At 40.8% G+C, this 23,880-nt stretch overlaps 1 protein-coding gene across 6 annotated transcripts in view; it reads right to left on the bottom strand.

Annotated features, from left to right (window-relative positions):
• The window catches only part of plekha5 (pleckstrin homology domain containing, family A member 5), a 411,417-nt gene that overhangs the window by 37,858 nt on the left and 349,679 nt on the right, over positions 1 to 23,880 (bottom strand). For 5 of the 6 annotated variants that reach the window (XM_070897587.1, XM_070897582.1, XM_070897585.1 and 2 more), the window contains 6 exons: positions 20,145 to 20,622; positions 19,443 to 19,526; positions 9,288 to 9,407; positions 8,292 to 8,345; positions 4,692 to 4,772; positions 1,928 to 1,993 (listed from right to left, as the gene is read on the bottom strand). In XM_070897587.1, coding sequence (XP_070753688.1) covers positions 1,928 to 1,993; positions 4,692 to 4,772; positions 8,292 to 8,345; positions 9,288 to 9,407; positions 19,443 to 19,526; positions 20,145 to 20,622 — 883 coding nt within the window. The remainder of the gene's footprint in view (positions 1 to 1,927; positions 1,994 to 4,691; positions 4,773 to 8,291; positions 8,346 to 9,287; positions 9,408 to 19,442; positions 19,527 to 20,144; positions 20,623 to 23,880) is intronic. The other variant, XM_070897583.1, reaches the window with a different exon arrangement.

Raw genomic sequence — 23,880 nt, 5'->3', positions numbered from 1 at the left:
GAATTATAGACCGGTTAGCCTGACATCGGTAGTGGGAAAATGTTGGAATCAATTATTAAAGATGAAATAGCAGCGCATTTGGAAAGCAGTGACAGGATCGGTCCAAGTCAGCATGGATTTATGAAAGGGAAATCATGCTTGACAAATCTTCTGGAATTTTTTGAGGATGTAACTTGTAGAGTGGACAAGGGAGAACCAGTGGATGTGGTGTATTTGGACTTTCAAAAGTCTTTTGACAAGGTCCCACACAAGAGATTAGTGTGCAAAATTAAAGCACATGGTATTTGGGGTAATGTATTGACGTGGATAGAGAACTGGTTGGCAGACAGGAAACAGAAAGTCGGAATAAACGAGTCCTTTTCAGAATGGCAGGCAGTGACCAGTAGGGTGCCGCAGGGTTCAGTGCTGAGACCCCAGCTATTTACAATATACATTAATGATTTAGATGAAGGAATTGAATGTAATATCTCCAAATTTGCAGATGACACTAAGCTGGGTGGCGGTGTGAGCTGTGAGGAGGATGCTAAGAGACTTCAGGGTGACTTGGACAGGTTAGGTGATTATACTGCATATGCCATGCATTTGCCCAATATGGATAAATGTGAGGTTATCCACTTTGGTGGCAAAAACAGGAAGATAGATTATCTGAATGGTGACAGATTAGGAAAAGGGGAGGTGCAACGAGACCTGGGTGTCATGGTACATCAGTCATTGATGTTTGGCATTCAGGTACAGCAGGCGGTGAAGAAGGCAAATGGCATGTTGGCCTTCATAGCTTGAGGATTTGAGTATAGGAGCAAGGAGGTTTTACTGCAGTTGTACAGAGCCTTGGTGAGGCCACACCTGGAATATTGTGTTCAGTTTTGGTCCCCTAATCTGAAGGAGGACATTCTTGCTATTGAGGGAGTACAGCGAAGGTTCACCAGATTGATTCCCGGGATGGCAGGACTGACATATGAGGAGAGACTGGATCGACTGGGCTTGTATCTACTGGAGTTTAGATGAATGAGAGGGGATCTCATAGAAATATATAAAATTCTGACGGGATTGGACAGGTTAGAGGCAGGAAGAATGTTCTCGTTGCTGGGGAGTTCCAGAACCAGGGGTCACAGTCTAAGAATAAGGGGTAAGCCATTTAGAACCGAGATGAGGAGAAACTTTTTCACTCAGAGTGGTCAACCTGTGGAATTCTCTACCGCAGAAAGTTGTTTGATGCCAGTTCGTTAGATATGGCCGTTATGGCCAAAGGAATCAAGGGGTATGGAGAGAAAGCAGGAAAGGGGTACTGAGGTTGAATGATCAGCCATAATCTTATTGAATTCAGAAGAATGAGAGGGGACCTCATAGAAACGTTTAAAATTCTGACGGGTTTAGACAGGTTAGATGCAGGAAGAATGTTCCCAATGTTGGGGAAGTCCAGAACCAGGGGTCACAGTCTAAGGATAAGGGGTAAGCCATTTAGGACCGAGATGAGGAGAAACTTCTTCACCCAGAGAGTGGTGAACCTGTGGAATTCTCTACCACAGAAAGTAGTTGAGGCCAATTCACTAAATATATTCAAAAGGGAGTTAGATTAAGTCCTTACTACTCGGGGGATCAAGGGGTATGGCGAGAAAGCAGGAAGGGGGTACTGAAGTTGCATGTTCAGCCATGAACTCATTGAATGGCGGTGCAGGCTAAAAGGGCTGAATGGCCTACTCCTGCATCTATTTTCTATGTTTCTATGAATGGCGGTGCAAGCTCGAAGGGCCGAGTGGCCTGCTTCTGCACCTAATTTCTATGTTTCTATGTTTAAGAATCTGCATTATGTCCTTAAAATACATTACAAGAACTTATTTGGACCTCCCACCACTTATGTAATTAACATATGATGTATCATTAAAAACTGAACTAGCACAAAAAAAAATTGTAAAATATTTTCACATACATCGATGTCCAGATCTTCAGGTTTGTGGCTGTATAAAGTTTTTCTGTAATCATCCTGCTGAGCCAGCTACAAGAACACGAATAAGAAAAAGCAAGTGTTAAAATCTCAATGGATTAACTGAAGAAAGGAAGTTCAGCGGTCTGGTGCTCCCAGCAGGTAGCCTAACTTGGAGAGCACGAGGTGAAGATAGGGCTACAACTCTGCAGCACCGGTTCTCAATCTCTATGTTCAAACAAGGCTCCCACTGGGATCGCCGGATTGGTGAATTTAGCTTTGGAGTTCACATTGATTTATTTTTGCCTTGAAATATGAAATTGCAGGTTATCTTTGTTAAGAAAGATAAACAGGTGATATTATTACATGGGAAAGAATGTTTTTCCAGAGATAAAGGAATCCGCAGGAAAGGGTTTTAGAATGTGTTCTTGCGGCTCTAAAAATGGAACATTTACAGATATTTCACAGTAGATAAAATTAGACTGTTTGAAAAATAATGTACCAATGCGTAATGATACAGTATTCCTTTGCCTTCCATTTGAATGGAGCTGCTAACCTGTGCAGTAAGGAATTATCCACTATATTTCCAAGTGATGAGGCAAAACTTCAGGCTTGCTCAATCCAGTATCAGAACAAAATTGCAAACACAGTGGTCAAATTTACTGTGAATTGCGCAACAGAAATACAACCCATGATTACTTCTCCAGGTCTGTACAGCAGGCAGTGCACAGAGATCCCAGTCCCATAATGTACTAAACACAACAGTTTTGTCTCATGGTATATCATATTGTAACAATGAGCTAAATCTTACTGCTGTGCAGCAACCAGCAGTAAATCTGAATATTTTTATCATTCCAGAGCTATGAATTAATAGTAATGTTAATTTCAGCTGATTATAGTGTTAAGATAACTCCATGAATTTGAAAGTGTAACACTTATTTCACATTTGCAAAAGGTAGATAACCTTATAGAAGAGGTAAAAGCATAAATTTTTCCATTTGTATCATTTTAATACTAGTATTAATAAATGTCTTTTACGCAGGGCAACTGTAATCAGGAAACTTAGACCCTAATGTGGTGCATTAAAGTACCCTTTATGTTTGTAAGTCACCATTAAGACACGTAAATAAAACAGGCAGTACAAACTGGGGGTAAAATTGGTCTGCGCCAGCAGCACAAAACATACTCGAAAGCCCATTTTACACCACCTCCAATGTTCTTTTCCATTAATGTAAATGAAATAGAAGATCGGTTTGGGGGGGCGGGGAGAGGTGTTAGGGCTGCTGTAGAATGGGCAGTCGACTCGCTATCAGCAGGTTTCGTGCTACTGGCACAGACCAATTTCATCCAGTCAGGTGAATAATTACCTAAATGATACAGAATATTTGCACAAATGATCTGGTCACAGGTTATTTAACTGTTTGTTGCTTTAAGTCAGTCACCTCATGAATGTATTTATCAAGTTAAATATAACTATAAGCATTTTTAAAAACAGAGTTGAAGTTAATGTGGAATGCATGAATGCTTTTTCATTCATTTAACTACATTGAAAAAAGTTTTATAGAAGGCATGTGCAACTACAATTGTAGCTAGATTGCTGCCAGTTTAGTATCAACGAGTTACGATCTGGTCAATCCTCAAGTCTTTTTCACTAAAGAAAGCTGAAACACCCATCTCATCATCCCAATGTCAGTTGAGCTGATAGCACACAAAGATTTTAAGGGTGAAACTACCTGTATTTTAAAAAACAGTGGTATATCAGAACATTAATATTACACGTGAGGTTATTCATCTGCTATACCCAATGCAAGATACTACACACAGCTCAATCCATATGGGAAAGGCAGGAAGCAGTTAAGACAACATTCTCAGAATTATAAACAAGTTTTACTAATCATTTGAGTTTCTATCTGGTAGTGCATGGAATAATGGCAATTGCATAATAAACGTCCACAGCATCACAAAACATACCTTGGATCTGATCTTAAGAATATAGAAGTTGAAGAAAGTATTGACACAGAATGCAAACTTCAATGTTTCTGCAGCTTCTGCTGTCATATACTATATACATTTAAGCATGCTGTCACAATTGCCATGCAGAAACACTGAGCGATATTTAAGAAAAACACAGTAGGAAAGCACAACATTTGCGATCAACTTCAGATAACTGTGGGTACACATTTAGGGTATACGAGTAGAGGTCAGTGTATGAATAAGCGGCAGTGCTATATTTATACTTCAATAAAATGTTACAAAATAATTATGCTTTTGTTTTTGACAACTTAATTTTTTTTTTAAAACTCAAAACAAACTGAATTAGAAACCTTTGGCAACAGAATTTCAGCCAAGCTTCAGTTTGCTCAGGGTTGAAGACTGACCCACGTTTCCACATGATATGAACCCATCTTACCAATTCATTTTGGTTTGATCTGGCTGTAACAAGTCAGTGGATTCATTTTGGCACGTTTTATTTCATTTCCTGTTCCAGATGAGCTTAGATTCAGACTAGATCTCATCAGATTTTAGTCTATACAATTCCAAAACCAGATCTAAAACATATGGGAGCATCTTCAGCAGAGATTGCAGTAAAGCATAACGTATCTTGTGGATGGTAAAATAAGCCATGCCAACACTGTTGCAGCATGGTTCGAATGCATGGATGAATGTCACTGAAGTAAAATAAGAACTCTAGGGTATGATTCAATAAACTGAAAGCTGCCATACACAGGGCTCTGTGATTAAGCAAAGCAACCAATATCCAAGACCTTACTTGCTTGTATACTTGTGGCCTTGGTGCCGAATTCTCAATCATAGTGTGAACCGTGGCGATTAAAGGTTCATTTTCTTTCATCTATTTCAAATCAGGAGGAGCATACAGTAAACATCAGTTTACAGCATGGCTGGATTTAAAAGATGAAACAGTGATTATAGCTCCTGCTTTTTAGAATAGATACCAAAGCCTTTTGCAAGCATTATACACCAAACTGAAAAAAGATTACTGTAGGGGTATTAGATACTACAAAGCAAATCAAAAAAATGGAAATCAGTTTATAATTCTGATCATAAAATTCTGTGGACAATACATTGGAAGGAATTAATCAACAGGGTTTGTCTTTGGTAAATTTGCAACAACGCAACAGGTTTGCGTTTTATTCAAAAGAAATTATAATATTTTCAGCATAATACTAAGGTGAAATGCTTGAAACTCAGGCAAAATACTTCTTTTTCCTGCAGTAAGAGGTAAAATATGGAGTTTTCCAGTTTTCCATTTTATATTCTTTATTTCTGAGCACTTAAAATCAAAAATTAAATTGTTTTATGGAGCTATAACTGATTCAATAATATCATCTCTTACCTCCCACAACAGCCAGAAGTTTATAAACAAAAGATTGTTTTCAGTTGAAGAGAGAGAATCCCCACAAAATCCTAAATACTAACACAAGGGAGATGCATGTATACATACTGGTGTGCCTCAGTCCTCCCTTTTAAATGGAGATTTTATAAAATGTCCTCCTCTATGATGACACAAAATACAGCACATTGCATTTCTGTACTTAGGCAGAAGTCTCTATGTAAAATATCTGCTCACAGGCAGCCAGTGAAAGTATAAACTACAGGAATGAATAAGAACATAAGTACATAAGAATTAGGAACAGGAGTAGGCCATCTAGCCCCTCGAGCCTGCTCCGCCATTCAAAAAGATCTGGCCGATCTGGCCGTGGACTCAGCTCCACTTACCCGCCCGCTCCCCATAACCCTTAATTCCCTTATTGGTTAAAAATCTATCCATCTCTGATTTGAATACATTCAATGAGCTAGCCTCAACTGCTTCACTGGACAGAGAATTCCACAGATTCACAACCCTCTGGGAGAAGAAATTCCTTCTCAACTCGGAACTCCAAAAAGAGTTTCATGCACAAGGACCCCCAGGTCCCTCTGCACCGCAGCATGTTGTAATTTCTCCCCATTCAAATAATATTCCCTTTTACTGTTTTCCCCCCCCCTCCCCCCCCTCCAAGGTGGATGACCTCACATTTTCCGACATTGTATTCCATCTGCCAAACCTTAGCCCATTCACTTAACCTATCTAAATCTCTTTGCAGCCTCTCTGTGTCCTCTACACAACCCGCTTTCCCCCTAATCTTTGTGTCATCTGCAAATTTTGTTACACTACACTCTGTCCCCTCTTCCAGGTCATCTATGTATATTGTAAACAGTTGTGGTCCCAGCACCGATCCCTGTGGCACACCACTAACCACCGATTTCCAACCCGAAAAGGACCCATTTATTCTGACTCTCTGCTTTCTGTTAGCCAGCCAATTCTCTATCCATGCTAATACATTTCCTCTGACTCCGCGTACCTTTATCTTCTGCAGTAACCTTTTGTGTGGCACCTTATTGAATGCCTTTTGGAAATCTAAATACACCACATCCCTCGGTATACCTCTATCCACCATGCTCGTTATATCCTTAAAGAATTCCAGTAAATTAGTTACACATGATTTCCCCTTCATGAATCCATGTTGCATCTGCTTGATTGCACTATTCCTATCGAGATGTCCCGCTTTTTCTTCCTTAATGATAGCTTCAAGCATTTTCCCCACTACAGATGTTAAACTAACCTGCCTTTTGTCTGCCCCCTTTTTTTTTTAAACAGAGGCATTACATTAGCTGCTTTTCAATCTGATGGATTATAGAATCATAGAATGGTTTCAGCACAGGAGGCGGCCATTCGGCCCGTCGAGCACTTCAGCTAGTCCCATGCCCCCGACCTTTCATCGTAGCCCTACAAAAAGATTTCTTTCAGGTACTTATCTAACTCCCTTTTGAAAGCAGTGATCGAGTCTGCCTCCACCACCCTTTGAGGCATTCCAGATCCTAACCACTGACAGCGTAAAAAGGTTTTTCTTATGTCGCTTTTGGTTCTTTTGCCAATCACCTCAAATCCGTGTCCTCTGGTTCTCGACCCTTCTGCAATGAGAAGAGTTTCTCTCTCTCGACTCTGTCCATACCCATCATGATTTTGAACACCAGTGTCAAATCTCCTCTCAATCTTCTCTGCTCTAAGGGGAACAACCCCAGCTTCTCCAGTCTATCCACGTAACTGAAGTCCCTCATCCCTGGAATTGGTCTCGTAAATATTTTCTGCACCCTCTCTAAAGCCTTCACATCCTTCCAGAATTGGACACAATACCCCAGTTGAGGCCGAATCAGTGTTTTATACAGGTTCATCATAATTTCCCATGCTTTTGTGCGCTATACCTCTATTCATGAAGCCAGGATCCCATAAGCTTTTATAACCATTTTCTCAACCTGCCTTGCCACCTTCAACGATTTGTGCACATATACCCCTAGGTCTCTCTGTTCATGCACCCCCTTTAGGATTGTACCCTTTAATTTATATTTCTTCTCCATATTCTTTCTACCAAAATGTATGACTTCATTCTTTTCTGCGTTAAATTTCATCTGCCATGTGTCCGCCCTTTCCACAGTCATCTTGAAGTCTATCACTATCCTCCTCACTGTTCACTATACTTCCAAGTTTTGTATCATCTGCAAATTTTGAAATTGTGCATTGTACACCCACGTCCAAGCCATTAATATATATCAAGAAAAGCAGTGATCCTAGTACCGACCCTTGGGGAACATCATTGTATACCTTCCAATGGAAGGAACAATGAAGGACTGCAACACACTAAGATGTATATACACAAATCTTAACATACTGTACATTAACATTTTGCATTGAATGGAAGTTGCACAGTTAACATTTAAGGGTTAATTTCAAAGTTTGTTGCCAAAACAATGTTGGTCATAATGTCATTTTACAAATACAGCAGTAATGGATTTGGTAATGGAGATATTTTAAATTTAGCTATTTTATTTGAAAAGATCAACAACAACCTTAAATTAATTCAAGACGTAAGGTGGTTATCAGTCAGCTAAGCAACTTCTCAAGTTCCCTTTACTAGTCTCTTTAAAAAAAGGGAACTGTATTAAATTCAAATAGCCAGTTAAAACTATTAAATATAGTTTAGTTTCCATCGGAATTTCTCAGTGGATTCCTAAAGAATGAATTTTTACAGATATGCTGAGGTCATCTCTGTTGAACAAGTCATTTTTAAGTTTGAAAATTATGTCATTTGTTTTGTTTTATGGGGAGTGGGGGCATTGAGTAGAGATACACAGCAACAAAGCATCAGAAACCTGGACTGGAATCACTCGCAGATTAAATAGTTTCTAAATTCTCTCCATTTGGGATGGGGGTTATTTGCTACCAGGTCAGTTCAGACATTCTTGGTGGCACATAAAAGTAAACCATGCACTGGGAAACTAAAGGAAATGAAAAATTTATTTCTAGTACTCCCACCTGATAGTCCATATACACGAGGTTTCTTTGAAGGTGATGCGTGAGGATATCATTCTAACAGGCAGCAATAAATAAGAACAAAGAATGTAAAATAAGAAAGAAGAGGAACAGCAGCAGAGGATAATCTATTTGAAAAGAAATACCAGGAATTTAAGGAAACATATTCACTGTTACTAGAAGGTTACATCTGTATCACTCAATTTACTAAACAGCAACTCATTCATAAATGAAAAGGCAAAGCCAGGTTTAAGCACTTTCTTGAAAAGTACATCAATCATCTGTGAACAAGAGAAACATGAAAAGGAAAAAAATTGCTAGGCTAGGGGGAAAGAGCAGGGTAATTCGTGACTCTTTCAAAGAGCTGGCACAGACAAGATGGGCCGGATGGACTCCCCTCTGTGCTGTATGATTTAAAAATGATAAGTAATCTGTTGGGTGAAATGGGCACTTGCAGCACAAAATGTTTGGCTGTAACATTTTAGTACAAAGTCACAAAAGTAAGACATTTCCTTCCCAGATGCAGTTCACAAAACAATCAATGTAAGCGCAGACATTCAGGTACAAGATCGATAAGTTCAGCATTTTAGTTTTGATCTCCCATTCAAAAAAAATAAAGAAAGACCATTTGCACGTGTACCCAGATGCAACCTTTTTTTTTAAATAAAAAGAACAAAGCTAACTTCACAACCACACATGAATGGGAAACACCACTTGCAATCTTACTGGTGCAGTGTAGGGAAATGATTTCAGCACAAGCAAACTATTTATTTTGTAAAACATTGATGAAATCAATATGGAATGGGGCAGTTTGTCATTTTTAGATTCTACAAAAAGACTGGAAATTTAATCACACCCAAAAAGGAGTATAAAAAGGACAACTATATATAAATATTTTAAAGTTTAAAAATGTAATGGGCACAACAACTACACAAATCAGTAATGCATGAGATTCTAAAACAATGGTGATGGAGTACGACAGATTATTTTACAGCTGACCTTGGGATTTGCGTCACTGAGATTCAGCTGCACGAGCTGTGCTGCTGTGTGCTCCCGGATGCTGTTCAGTTCCGCTTGCTGCCGCCTCAGCTTGATTAGCAGCAGTGTCAGCTCCTCCGGCTGCAGGTATGCAGTTGGGGAGCCAAAAGGGGGAAAACACATTAATTTGTCATCTACACAACTAGATTATCTAGAAGTTAGCAACTCTCAAAGTGGAACCGAATATACGAGAACAGCCAAACATCAACACCAGGCATCACTGTCAGGATGAAGCGGGTTAAAGAGATGAATTGGTCAGTGATAACGGCTGAGCATTTTTTGGCAGAGAGTTGTACATGGGACAGAGACACGTCTGGGAACAGTTCACAATTAACCGCTTTCCATTTCACCCCATGAGCAGGTGCACACAAAAAGAGAATCAGTTTTACACACAATCAATAGCTCTTTCAAAATACACAGAGATCCCTAACTCCTCTGGACACATGCCAGAGCATGTTACATGCAGTCCATCAAAAACTGTTCAAGCATAATTCCTCCGGGGGAGATTCTTTGCGACTTGACTGCAATAGATCCAGTTACATTTTTACTGAAATGCATCTTTCACAGTTGAAAGTTCTTTGACATTTTTGCAACAATATTTGAAGTAGCAGCATCTCTTTCTGAGTGATCAAGTGAAAGAGGTCAAAGACACCACTTTTACTCTGGCGCCTCCATCCTAGGTGACTAGCAAAATGTCCTGATTCACTACTTTATTATCTCCAAAAGTTATCCCGATAATGAAAAAGCATTCCATTTTCTTCAAGATGCATTTCATGTTTTGTGGCCCATATCATGAAGCATTTAACTTGGATAGAAAGAATTGTGAATGAGAATGTTTTTTTTCCCCATCAGACGCCATACTCAACCAAAGATCAGATACAGGATTTTGTCCTGATTCGATCAGCTAACACTGATCCATATTCCATTATTCGACGGCCAGAGGTCATATGTGTAGCTTTCGGAAGGGACAGAAATATATAAATAGATCTCCATCTTTGTGTTTGTTTTAAGATCAGGGTTGAAAACCTCCACTTGTCCAGTTATAAATTCTTCTCCTGTTTTATTGAGTTGAAAGAACAAACGAAGCAACAAACTTGCATTTATGTAGCATGATCTCAGAACAACCCAAAGCACTTCACAGCCTATTAAGTATTTCTGAACATTGTGTCATTGTTGTAATGTAGGGAAACATGATGACATATCTGTGCAGAGCAATGTCCCACAAACAGCAAAGAGAAAAATAATCAGATAATGGGCCAGATTTTCGGCTTTCGGAATTTTTCAGTGAAAACAGTAACGATACGTGAAACTTACCATTTTCGCTGTGGTATCGTTTTTAGGCCGAACTTTCGGCCTTTATGTCTGCGCATCGGTAAGGGAGGCGTTGCACAAGCATTCGTGGCGCAAAACATGAGTTTTGGCAACTTTAGTCCGGGGCCGGGAGCGCTGCGAGAGGCCTTTGGGAGGGGAAATTTTTTTTTTCCTCCCAAAAAACATTTACAAGACCGTAACTATCTAATCACTGCAAAAAAAAAAATTAAAAACTTTAACTTACCTTTTTTGCAGGTTTTCGTATTTACCGCAGCTGGCAGAACTGCACCAACAGGTTTGACCTGTTGCTATTCTGGGCACGGCGTACATGTCGGCAGAGTGCCGAAACTCGGATGCAAATGCAATCTGAGTCGTTGCACGTCGGCGCACCTTTCCCCGGTGGTACTTGGAAGCGCTGCTGCAAACAGGTACCCGAGGATCCCACCCGGTCTTTGCGACTGGATTTTGGCCCAGAGGGTCAAATCGCGGCGAAAACCCAGTCTCAAACCTCTCGAAAATCTGGCTCAATGCGTTTTAGTGATATTGGTTGAGGGATAAATATCAGCCAGGACATGCAGAGAACTCCCCTGCTCTACTTCAAATAGTGCCATGGGATCTTTAATGCACCAGAGAGGGCAGACGAGGCCTCGGATTAACATCTCATCCACAACCCAGCACCTCTGACAGTGCAGCACTCCAGAACTGCACTGAAGTGTCAGCCCAGATTATGTGCTCTGCAGTGGGGCTTGAACCCACGACCTTCTGACCTGCTATCACTGAGTCAAGAATAAAAAATAGAACAATTCGCCTGGCTAAAATATTCAGATTTTGTATTCCCATGGCAGAATTTCATACGGTGGGAACTCAAGACTCGGAAGTCAGGCCCAAAAGCTTGCAGCCTGAACAATTTCTTATCCATTGTGGACAGGAAATCATTCAGGCCGAGAATCAGGAACACTGTACATTCGGAGTGGGTTGCCAATCAGTTGTCCTGTCCTCTGTCTGAAGAACTGATATGAGCAGCAATCGCATTAAAATCGGCACAAGCTCAAAGTGACCTGTTAACTATTAAATATTAGAATATAGATCTTGTCAAACAAAGACCTCTCCAAATCAAGCTTAAAAGAAATGGCATGGAGCATTTCTGCAATTTTTCCAGCCCTTTCCTTTAACATCAATATGCTTAAATCTCCATTTCCATTCTAGCTCTATGCCAAAGTCCAGCTTTTTTGGATTGAATTTCTTTTAGTAAACTTTCTCAAGCTATAGTTTGTGGCAGGTGAAAAGCTCATTTCAGCAGAGTTCGAAAAGCAGGTCATATCCTAGTAATTTCTAAAATTAGTTTTCCCAGTAGGACTCCAGCCAGAGAACAGCCACTCATCTGCTATCCAATGCAACAGCAGGGAGTAATTATACACAGCACCATACAGAGCGTCAGTCTGTACCTGCATCACTATTGAGGTTAGCCAAAATAATATAAATCTATCAAAATGCAGGTTATCCTGACATGACTCAAACTGGGTCACCTCTTATTGTGCGCCACTTATTAAAAGTTAAATATACAAAGGAATTTTCATCACTCAGGTAAAGACTGATAACAACCAAAGCATTGTTTAATTTCCTAATCATAGTTTCTTGCTATTATATTTTGAGATAAAATATTGTTGGATTCTTGCAGGGATAAATGGGTTTGCCAAACTGAAGCAGTATCAAAATACCCGTTTAAAAAAAAGGATTGAAATAATTTTCAAACTACATGCTTTCAATTTTTGCACTGAACAGAAACAGAAAAAAAGATAATGGCTTTCTACGGACTTATCCAGTATGTATAGAATAGTAACAAAATAAGAGTCACTTTGAAATATGATGTTGACACATAAGCACAGAAAAGTAAGTCAGGATTATTTGTGGGAATGAGTACTTTGATGGCCATATGTACTGCATGCTCACTGAGGTCATTTGCTAACTGCTTTCTGGGATGATACTTTTCTTCCGCTGTGAGTGCTTTGAAGTGTGTGGCGACATGCTTCACAGATTCCAAACTGCACGATCTTGGGCTAAATTCTCCTAGGTTTCTGGATGAATGCCACCTTTACTAAGTCTTCTCTTCAGGTTATTCTTGAATCATATGTTCTGACCCTTATTGACCTTGTTCTCATCACCAGCTGGCTGTAGAATGCAGCTACAAGATACTCATCTGATATGCAGACACCTCCAGCCCACCAAAGCTGGCCGGTCTTAACACAAGTAGAATGCTTGTTATGCTGGTGCACTGTAACACTTGGGTGTTCATCACTGATTCTTGTCCCTTGATTTTCAGGAGATCATCATCATCATAGGCAGTCCCTCGGAATCGAGGAAGACTTGCTTCCACTCTTTAAAAAAAAAAAAAGAGTCCTTAGGTGACTGAAGAGTCCAATATGAGAACCACAGTCCCTATCACAAGTGGGATAGACAGGCGTTGAGGGAAAGGGTGGATGGGACTGGTTTGCCGCACGCTCTTTCCGCTGCCTGCGCTTGATTTCTGCACGCTCTCAGCGATGAAACTCGAGGTGCTCAGTGCCCTCCCGGATGCACTTCCTCCACTTTGAGTGGTCTTTGGCCAGGGACTCCCAGGTGTCGGTGGGGAGGTTGTACTTTATCAGGGAGGTTTTGAGTGTGTCCTTGAAATGCTTCCTCTGCCCACCTTTGGCTCGTTTGCCGTGAAGGAGTTCCGAGTAGAGCGCTTGCTTTGGGAGTCTTGTGTCTGGCATGCGAATTATGTGGCCCGCCCAACGGAGCTGATCGAGTGTGGTCAGTGCTTCAATGCTGGGAATGTTGGCCTGGTCGAGGACACTAATGTTGGTGCGTCTGTCCTCCCTGGGAATTTGCAGGATCTTGCGGAGACGTCGTCAGTGGTATTTCTCCAGCGACTTGGTGTCTACTGTACAGGAGGGCAGGTATTACTACAGCCCTGTAGACCATGAGCTTGGTGGCAGATTTGAGGGCCTGGTCTTCGAACACGCTTTTCCTCAGACGGCCGAAGGTTGCACTGGCGCACTGGAGGCAGTGTTGAATCTCGTCGACAATGCCTGCCCTTGTTGATAAGAGGTTCCCGAGGTATGGGAAATGGTCCACGTTGTCTTGGGCCGTGCCGTGAATCTTGATGACTGGGGGGGGGGGCAGTGCTGTACGGCAGGGACAGGTTGGTGGAGGACCTTTATCTTACGGATGTTTAGTGTAAGGCCCATGCTTTCGTACGCCTCAGTGAATATGCTGACTATGACTTGGAGTTCACCCTCTGTATGTGCGCAGACGCAGGCGTCGTCCGCGTTCTGTAGCTCGACAAGAGAGGTTGGGGTGGTCTTGGATCTGGCCTGGAGACGATGAAGGTTGAACAGGATCCCACTGGTTCTATAGGTTAGTTCCACTCCAGCGGGGAGCTTGTTGAATGTGAGGTGGAGCATGGCAGCGAAGAAGATTGAGAAGAGGGTTGGCGCGATGACACAGCCCTGCTTGACCCCAGTCCAGACGTGGATTGGGTCTGTCCCCTATCCCATGATTTTCAGAAGATATTGTGCATGCTTCCACTACTTTGCATGTCAATTGTGAAGAATCCAGGTTTCACACCTGTAGTTGACTGCACGTCTGCACTACATTTCACAGTTTGTCTTCGGTTCTGAACATTATGGGTGGTCACAAGCATATTTGTCTGACACAGTTGCTTATTTTTTGGTGCAACTATAAATCACATTGCCGAGGCACACACTGCAATAAACACATTTGCCACCATGATTTGCTGCAAGATTGCTCCAGCCTAGTCTGGTGCATAACTTGGGTCTTTTGTCAAGCTAGTAATCCACCTGCAACACAAACCTGACCCAGCAAACTGATCAATATGTTGTAGCTTGACTTTATGAAAAGGTACAGTACCTTCATCAGTGAATAAAAGTTCATGGCGCTTAGTCTACAGAGTTCAAAAGTTGTGTCTGGAATTATCTATCATCCAGAATAGCTACAAAAAACAAGTCAAAAAGGCTTGGGCAATTATGCAACCTTGTTTCGCCTTACTAATTATAGAGATAGCATTGGATAAGCTGTCATCATCAATTCCTGTGCCCATATGGTCATGGTGTTGCCTCTGTGGTTAGAAACTAATTGGAAGAAACACCCTAACTCAGCAGCTTCCCAATCCTTTACTGCTAACCATGTTGAAGGCCTTTGTGATATCAATCAATCAAGACATTTCTCCTGCTGCTCCAGGAGCACAAATATATAAACTGTTCCAGTTTGCACAAAACTGCACTATACTTACATTAATGGCACTATATAAATAGAGTACGGCAGCATAGTGATTATGTTACGAGACTAGAGGCCTGGACTAATAATCCAGATTCATGAGTTTAAATCCCACCATACCAGTTGGGGAATTTAAATTCAATTCATTCAATAAATATGGAATAAAAAGCTAGTGTCTACCAGATTGTTGTAAAAACCCATCTGGTTCCCCAATGTCCTTCAGGGAAGGGAATCTCTGCCATCCTGACCCAGTCTGGTCTATATGTGACTCCAGACCCACAGCAATGTGGTTGACTCTTAACTGCCCTCAGAAATGGCCTAACAAGCCACTCAGTTGTATCAAACCGCTACAAAGGAGGACTGCAGCGGTTCAAGAAGGCGGCTCACCAACACCTTCTCAAGGGCAATTAGGGATGGGCAACAAATGCTGGCCTTGCCAGCGATGCCCTCATCCCGTGAACGAATAAAATAAATATCAACAATGTTTACTAAAAAAATTATTTTCCTAAAACGCAACTTGGAATCTTCTGGAAAGAAGAAATATCTCAGCCATTTCATGGTGAAATGGTAACGACTAATGAGTTTTTGCGAATGCTTGGAACAAATTATTTTTCCCAGATCTGGCAAAAGAATAGATGTAGATTTTGTATTTCAATGTTCCTTCAGGTATCCCATTTCAACCTGACACTGTACCCCTGCACTTCAGTAATAAGTGAATCAGCAAGATTTTCACTCATTGGACTTATTTCATAACTTTGGGGGATGCTGAAGAGAAGTTGGAAATATTCTCTCCGACAAGGTATCCCTTATAGTCAGATATCAGAGTACTGATCAATAGAGTATGAAGTTAACCACTAGAGGGAGCAAGTGCATTAAAGTGAACTAAAGCCCGAGGATCTACATTTCCCTCATTAAAAGAACAAAATCCATTGTTAGCTTATTGGAAAAAAGCCATTTCCTTTTTTGTATATAGGTCGCCAAAAAGGAACGATTTGTGCAGAATACCAGATAAAGGTCATGTGCAATATATAGTAGCTCCTTGGTTAAAGTGTTCCCATGGGAGCCATATGAAGACAGCATTGTAATGAATGACACGATACAACTATGGATGTTTAGAAGTGAACAAAAAATGCTGCAATTTAGTTAAAGGGCTCAGATAACAGATCGCGAGACAAAAGCTTCAGTAGTTTATGGATGTCATCTGACCCCAGAGATTAAATTACAGCCTTTTAGTCACTCTTCACTTTTGTAACAATTACCATTATATCAATAAAATGAAAGCTATGCTAATGATAGTTAAAAGCAGAATTGCAATTAGATTAACTGGAGACCATGAGGCTATTATGATGAAATCACTGCAGGACACTGTCACATGATCACAGGAGAGAAAATTAGTCTGCAGCTTGAAGAAAAATTAGAGGGCAATTAAAAGGCATATGAGATTATAGAATAGACATAGTTCAGTTAGTGCATCATCCACTGCACTACTTAACAGCTCTGTGGAAGTAATTACCTCAGATGACTGAGATAAGAAGGCATAACATGGACCAACACTAGACAATATTTTAAAACACTATATGGTGCTCCTACTGCAATGTTCACAGACAAAATTTAAATCGTCACTTCTTTCCTCTGTAACAATCAATTTTTTCAATTTGTGCCTCAATCATTTTTGTCTTTCTCTATCAACCTCTCACTTTTCTCATTATCATCTCCATCAAATGTTTTCCCACTCTCCCCCCTTTGTGCAAGTCTCTCTTGTCTGTGTCATTAACAACAGCTTGTATATAACGTACAGGCAATTCTCGATTATCCGCACACGGATGCAATGGGAAACCGTTGTAACGGCATTTAAAATTCCGTGTGCGCGCTGCCAACGTCACTTTGAAACTCTGATGTTCCTTTTGAATGTTGCCTGCACTTGCCGCGCTGCTTTTAAGCGCTCTGCCTTGCCTCAGCTCCCGCTGCTGCTCGCACACAGGTCCACTGCCTCTCATAATTCATTAAAATGCCACGAACAGTTATAGGAAGTAATCAACAAGCCTAATGGTCTTTAGATCTAGAGGACTAGAATTCAAGGAATAGAAGATATGCTACAGCTATTGGTTAGAGCACACCTGCAGTACTGTAAGCATTAACTGTAATGTCAACTCGCTCTAATGGAGAAATCGTTTACCCAGCATAGCCCAATCCCCGAGGGCGGATAATTGAGAGTTGCCTGTATAAAAATCCCAAAGTGTTTCATAGGAGCGTTATCAAACAAAATTTGATGCAGAGCCACGAGGAGATATTAGGGCAGAAAAAAGGTAGGTTTTAAGGAGCGCCTTAAAAAGAGGAAAGAGAGGTAGAGAGGCGGAGAGGTTTAGGGAGGGAATTCCAGAACTTAGGGGCTCGGCAGCTGCAGGCACGGGTGCTAATTGATGGAGCGATTAAAATTGGGGATGAGCAAAAGTCCAGAATTGGAGGATTGCCAATACCTCGGAGGGTGTGGGGCTGGAGGAGGCTACAGAGATAGGGAGTGGCGAGGCCATGGAGGGATTTGTAAACAATGGGTGAATGGGACTTGGTGCAAATTAGGATCCGGGCAATAGGGTTTCGGATGAACTTAAGTTTATGGAGGGTGAAAGATAGGAATCCAACCAGGGGTGCATTGGAATAGTGAAGTCTAGTGGTAACAAAGGCATGGATGAGGGTTTCAGTGGCAGATGAGCTGAGGTAGGGAAGGAGTCAGGCGATGTTACAGAGGTGGATGTAGACAGTCTGAGTGATGGCGTGGATATGTGGTCGGAAGCTCATGTCTGGGTCAAATTCAACACCAAAGTTGCAAACAGTCTGGCTCAGCCTCAGACTGTTTGCCAGGGAGTGGGATGGGGTCGGTGGCTATGGAACAGAGTTTCTGGCGGGGACTGAAGACAATGGCTTCAGTCTTTCCAATATTTAGTTGGAGGGAATTTCTGCTCATCCAGTACTGAATGTCGGACAAGCAGTCTGACAATTTAGAGACAATGATGGGTTGAAAGAGGTGGTGATGAGGTAGAGCTGGGTGTCGTCAGCGTACATCCATCAGAATAGATGGTCTCAATCTTAGTGACAAAGCAATCTATGAGATCCATGCACTTGTTGGAAGTGAGGGTGGAAAAGACAGAGGAGAGGGGATTAAGAAGTCAGTTTGTAGTAGAGAAAAGAAGCTGGTGGTTATCTTTGTATTCCAGGATGTTCCTGGAATAGTGTGCAGTTTTGGCAGAGGAGAGCAGAACCCGATAGAGCAGTACTCGATAGTAAAGCACTATCAGTACATCTTGCTCTCCATGCCTCTCATGTATTTGTCTACTTTATACACAGTTCGCTTTACAAATCAAATACATTCTCTTTCATCTCTAAATTTCTTCTTTCTGCAACTTTTCTTTTCATCGGTCGTGGAGATTCTACGGCAGACTCAGGGCTCCAAACGTCTGATGAACTTTCGCTGGGAGCAAATTGCAGGTACTGTCTTGTTGCCTTTGTGTGAGAAAGTGCGAAGCCAGTGCCTGGGGTTGGGAGAGAGTGATTGCAGAACCAATGCTAGGGGCTCAGAGGGAGCAGGGAAGTGAAGGCTTGGCTGCAGAGTGATAACTAGGTTAGGGTTGGTTGGGTGGATATGAGTGATAATACAATGCACAGATAAGATCTGTGGTGAGACTACGGACAAAATCTTTTTATTTAACTATATAGATACCTAATAGATTAAATAGAAATGATTGTAAAATAACTCAATGGATTGCTAATTATTAATTACAAGCTTAAAAATGATAATACTAAGTATCTCATAGAAATTCAGTCATCATAAATGTAAAACTTTGCAGAGCAGGGGGAAACGGGAGAAAAAAAGCTGAGTACTTTGGGGCAAATCTGAGACAGGAATGAGCAGAGGCTGGAGGCCATAGGGAATGTTGCAATTTTCAGGAAAGGCTCGAGATGGAACAGGGCAGGGGTGAGCCGGAGTCTTGAGGACCGGGAGGGAGCAGAGGTCATACATGTGGCTAAAACAGCTTGGATGCAGGATTAATGGAGGGGGGAACAAGAATAATCTGAACAGCTGAAATTCCGCCAACCCGTCTGATCTAATTGCTCCTTGATGTCATGTGGTTAATATCGACCAATCAGTAACAACAATCATACATTATAGGTACAAAATTTAAGACAGATAAAAGACTGCTAAATTAAAGCTGGAAGTGTGTCAAGGAAGGAATACAGTCTTAGCGCTTATATATGACAAATTGCGGCAGCTTTACTACTTAGTCACAACCAACGTTGCACCTTGAAACAAACGACAAGCCACCTACATTCCTGAAGTTTTCTACGTTTCCTTTATTAGCTACTCTACAATGCTTATAAACAATGGTACATTAATTCAATCGCAGAATTAAAAATGCTAAAACAGAACTAAGACCAAAAACAGAACAGGTGTTAAGTGGCCAACTCCATGAAGATTTCCCCTCAAATCAACACATCAAGAAAACTTGCTATAATGAAACCAATATGACTCACCGTTTTTCCCTGCAAGCTCTCGGGTGTGATGGTCTGTACAGGTACACTAACAGGCATTGATCTTCTGTCTGGTGGATAGACAATCTAAGGGAGGAGATTGAAAATAGAATTCTACATTAGTAATGCTTTCCCTATCCTGTCTTGTTTTTTTTCCATTTGGATCCTTTAGGAATTCACCATACACAAACCAAGAGCACCATCCAAGGCCCAATACCCAAATCCCTCACCAAAGTTATTCTATAACTGATTTCTACACTGGGCCAGGGTACTCTGCCTTCAATACTTTGGATGAAGATTCTTAACTGTCGAGCAAAGACTGAGAATGTGATAGTTGGGAATATTTTTTTTTAAATCAAGGAATGATAAAGTACATCTTCCATTGTAGTACTGTATTTCGATAGAACAAAGCGTGCCCAGTGAATTATGAAGTTTAAATACAATCTAAAGTATTCCCCCCTTGGAAATGGATAGCCCCTGTCCCAAAAGAAATGTTAGCAGCCAGATTAGTTTTGATTTCACAAACAGAATTTTCACTCTTCACAAAAGACGACAAAATTATGCAGCCGTATCTTCCTGGTACAAAAGCATACCATTGTATTCAATACAATACACAAAATTTAAGCCTCACAATTAGCAGTGCTGAATCTAGATTTCGAGAATGGTGCTTCAGAATGAATGGCAAAACCAAGGAAGCTGCTTTACCCTGTTGACAGGTGTCCTGTGCCGCCGAGACTTAAGGGAATCAATGGTCAGGTCTCCTCTTAAAATAGGTGACGATATTTCTGATCTTGATTCAATGTTGTAGGATCTCAGGGGAGAGTATACCTGGAATGGGGCCAGTGAACCGTGGGAAGGTGATGGAGGAATAGAGCGTGACTGTTCGACAATATTCACCATGGTGACAGGAGTACTTAGAGTACCATGCCTGCTTAGTGTTCCATGCTTATGATAGACTTGGCGCTGTTGCCATTCATAGAGTTGCCACATGGTATCATCCCGCATCGACTTCCGTTTTTCTTCTGATGAAGGAGGCCGAAGCACCCTATCATATGCAGAAGGGGATACCGCACAGATGCTGTCAGGTCTTGTAGTACTGTGACGAGGCAACGTTCTGTAACATGGCATGGCCTGAGCCCGATAGCTAGGCAAGTTTCTTGGTAGTGTTTGATAACAGGTGATGCTGTAAATGAACAGAATATTATTTAATCCATTTTACACTGTTCTATTTAGATGCAGAAAGCTATCAATCTCATTGAATTTTTTGAAGAGGTAACAGAGAGAGTAGACAATGGTAATGCAGTAGATATAATTTATCTAGATTTTCCAAAAGGCCTTCGATAAGGTAACCCGTAATAGACTAATGAACAAGGTCAGAGAATGCGGAGTCAGGGGACATGTAGCAGAATGGATAGCTAGCTGGTTTCAAGACAGAAAGCAGAGAGTAGGGGTAAAGGGTAGCTATTCAGAGTGGCAGAAGGTGGGTAGTGGTGTTCCACAAAGATCAGTGCTAGGACCATTGTTGTTCACAATTTATATTGATGATTTAGACTTTGGAATCAAAAACACAATGTTTAAATTTGTGGATGACACCAAATTGGGGGGTGGGGGGGCGGAAGAGATAGTCAACACCGAGGAGGACTGCAACAAAATTACAGGAGGACATTAATAAACTCGCAGAATGGGCATATAATTGGCAAATGAAGTTCAACACAGATAAATGTGAGGTATTACATTTTGGTAGGAAGAATAAGGAGGTCACTTATTAACTGGAGGGTGCGAGTCTTGGTGGGTAGAGGAACAAAGGGATCACAGAGTACAAATACACAAATCACTAAACGGTGCTGCACAGGTTAGCAAGGCTGTAGCAAAAGCAAACCAAGCTCGAGAGTTTATTTCTAGATGCAAAAACAGAAAATGCTGGAAACACTCAGCAGGCCTGACAAAGGATATCAGACCTGTAACGTTAACGGTTTCTGCCTGGCCTGCTGAGTGTTTCCAGCATTTTCTGTTTTTATTGCGGATTCCAGCATCCGCAGTATTATGCTATTGTACTTTATTTCTAGGAGGTACAGAATTGAAAAGTAGGGAAGTTATGCTAAACCTGCATCAAACCTGGGTTAGACCACATTTAAGACTACTGCGTACAGTTCTGGTCACCATATTATAAAAAGGATATAGAGGCACTGGAGAGGGTTGCAGAGAAGATTTACAAGGATGAAACAGAAATGCGAAGATATACATATCAGAAAAGGATGAACAGGCTGGGTCTCTTTTCTCTTGAAAAAAGGCTAAGGGGTGACCTAATAGGGGCCTCCTTCTATTGCCTGGTCATACTTTTAAGATACATTCTACGTCACAATTTTCTTCCCATTTCTAGATTGGATAGTGGGACAAGTGGCAGCGACAGCAACATACTCCAGCATATATTTTCAACAAATTATGTTTTTCTCCAAAGGTGACAGTTACTGGGACACAAGTCAATCCAAGGAAATGTCACATTCCAACTTTCTAATGCATGGTAGATCACAGTAATGGGGGAAGGGACAAATGCATTAGACAAACTATGTTGAATGAATTGCTTAAAGGAAGAATTGCTCTATTATTGGCTGTTTTTTCAGTACCAAGACTGTGATGGCAACAGACAGTGCAATTACATGGTGGCACTGCCATGTACAAATACCAATTAAATGTGTTTTCTGTACTATAGTAGTACTGTTTATTAGGAAGCACCTGGCACTTGGCCAAACCAAGGTCATTATTTGCTACAACGCTGAATTCAGCAACACAGGATGTAAAAACGACTATCAACCACAGGAATTAATAATGCATTTGAATGGAACAATATCTACAGAAATTTGAGCATAAACAGCATATTGCATTGAGTAAATATATAGCATTTTATTCCTTGTACAACGCATACCACAAAGTATGAAACTCATTACAGTCAAAGGTGTTGCTGCAGATTTGAATATTTAGCACCTGTTACCTGGCATACTTACTGCTTTTTACATACACACCGACAGAGGCAGCAAAAGAGCCCATCATGCATAGCTATGTGGGAGGATGCTCGTAAATGAAAGTCAACTGAGCAGCAGCTAACAGTATATTAAAAATCCCTTTTCCAATGATACTGAACTAATATTGCTGTGCGTTTCTACAACCTAGGCGAGTTTCTTTGATAGTATAGATCTGTAAACAATATATAGATATATAAATGATATATCATCTTAGATCCAAACACACCCAGTAATTTTGTTTCCAGTTTAAATTCTTACATCCACATTTATAATGGGAATTGCTCAAGCAGACCTGTCAGATTGTAATTGCACCACAGTATCATGACTAGGAGAAGGTTGTAATTAAAGAAAGGACTTGCATTTATATAGTGCCTTTCATAACCTCAGGACGTCCCTAAAGCATTGTTTCTTGAGTATAAATAATGGAGGCTTGTAAAAAAGATACGGCAATAATCATGGGTGATTTTAAAATTCATATTGATTGGACAAATCAAATTGGCAAATGCAGCTTTGGGGAAGAGTTCATAAGAGTGTATTTGGGATGGTTTCTTAGAACAATACGTTGTGGAAACAACCAGGGAGCAGACTGTTTTAGATCTGGTAATGTGTAATGAGACTGGATTAATTAATGATCTCATAGTAAAGGATCCTCTTGGGAAGATGATCGTAGTATGGTAGAATTTCAAATTCAGTTTGAGGGCGAGAAAAGCCAGGTCTCAAACTATTGTCCTGAACTTAAATAAAGGCAATTATAAAGGTATGAAGGCAGAGTTGGCTAAAGTGGACTGGGAAAATAGATGAAAGGGCAAGATGGTAGATGAGCAGTGGCAAACATTTAAGGAGATATTTCATAACTCTCAGCAAAGATATATTCCAGTGAGAAAGAAAGACTAAGAGAAAGATGGACCATCCATGGCTAAGTAAGGAAGTAAAGAATGGTATCAAATTGAAAACAAGGGCATACAATATTGCGAAGAATAGTGGAAGGCCAGAGGATTGGGAAATTTTTAGAAACCAGCAAAGGGTGACTAAAAAGAGAGAAAATAGTTCGAGAGTAAACTAGCAAGGAATATAAAAAGACAGTAAGAGCTTCTAACAGATATATAAAAAAAGAGTAGCTAAAGTAAATGTTAGTCCCTTATAGGATGAGACTGGGGAAATAATAATGGGAAACAGGGAAATGGCAGAAACCTTGAACAAATATTTTGTATCGGTCTTAACGGTAGAAGACACTAAAAGCATCCCAATAATTGATAATCAAGGGGCTATTGGGAGGGGGTAACTTAAAATTATCACTAGAAAAAATGTACTAGACAAACTAATGGGACTAAAGGTGGATCCCTGGACCTGATGGCCTGCATCCCAGAGTCTTAAAAGATGTGGCTGCAGAGATAATGGACGCACTGATAGTAATCTACCAA

Source organism: Pristiophorus japonicus, chromosome 13 (genome assembly GCF_044704955.1).
Source record: "Pristiophorus japonicus isolate sPriJap1 chromosome 13, sPriJap1.hap1, whole genome shotgun sequence".
In the NCBI taxonomy this organism is placed as follows: Eukaryota; Metazoa; Chordata; class Chondrichthyes; family Pristiophoridae; genus Pristiophorus; species Pristiophorus japonicus.
The sequence above is the reverse complement of the archived record's forward strand: the minus strand, read 5'-3'. Positions and strand labels throughout refer to the sequence as shown.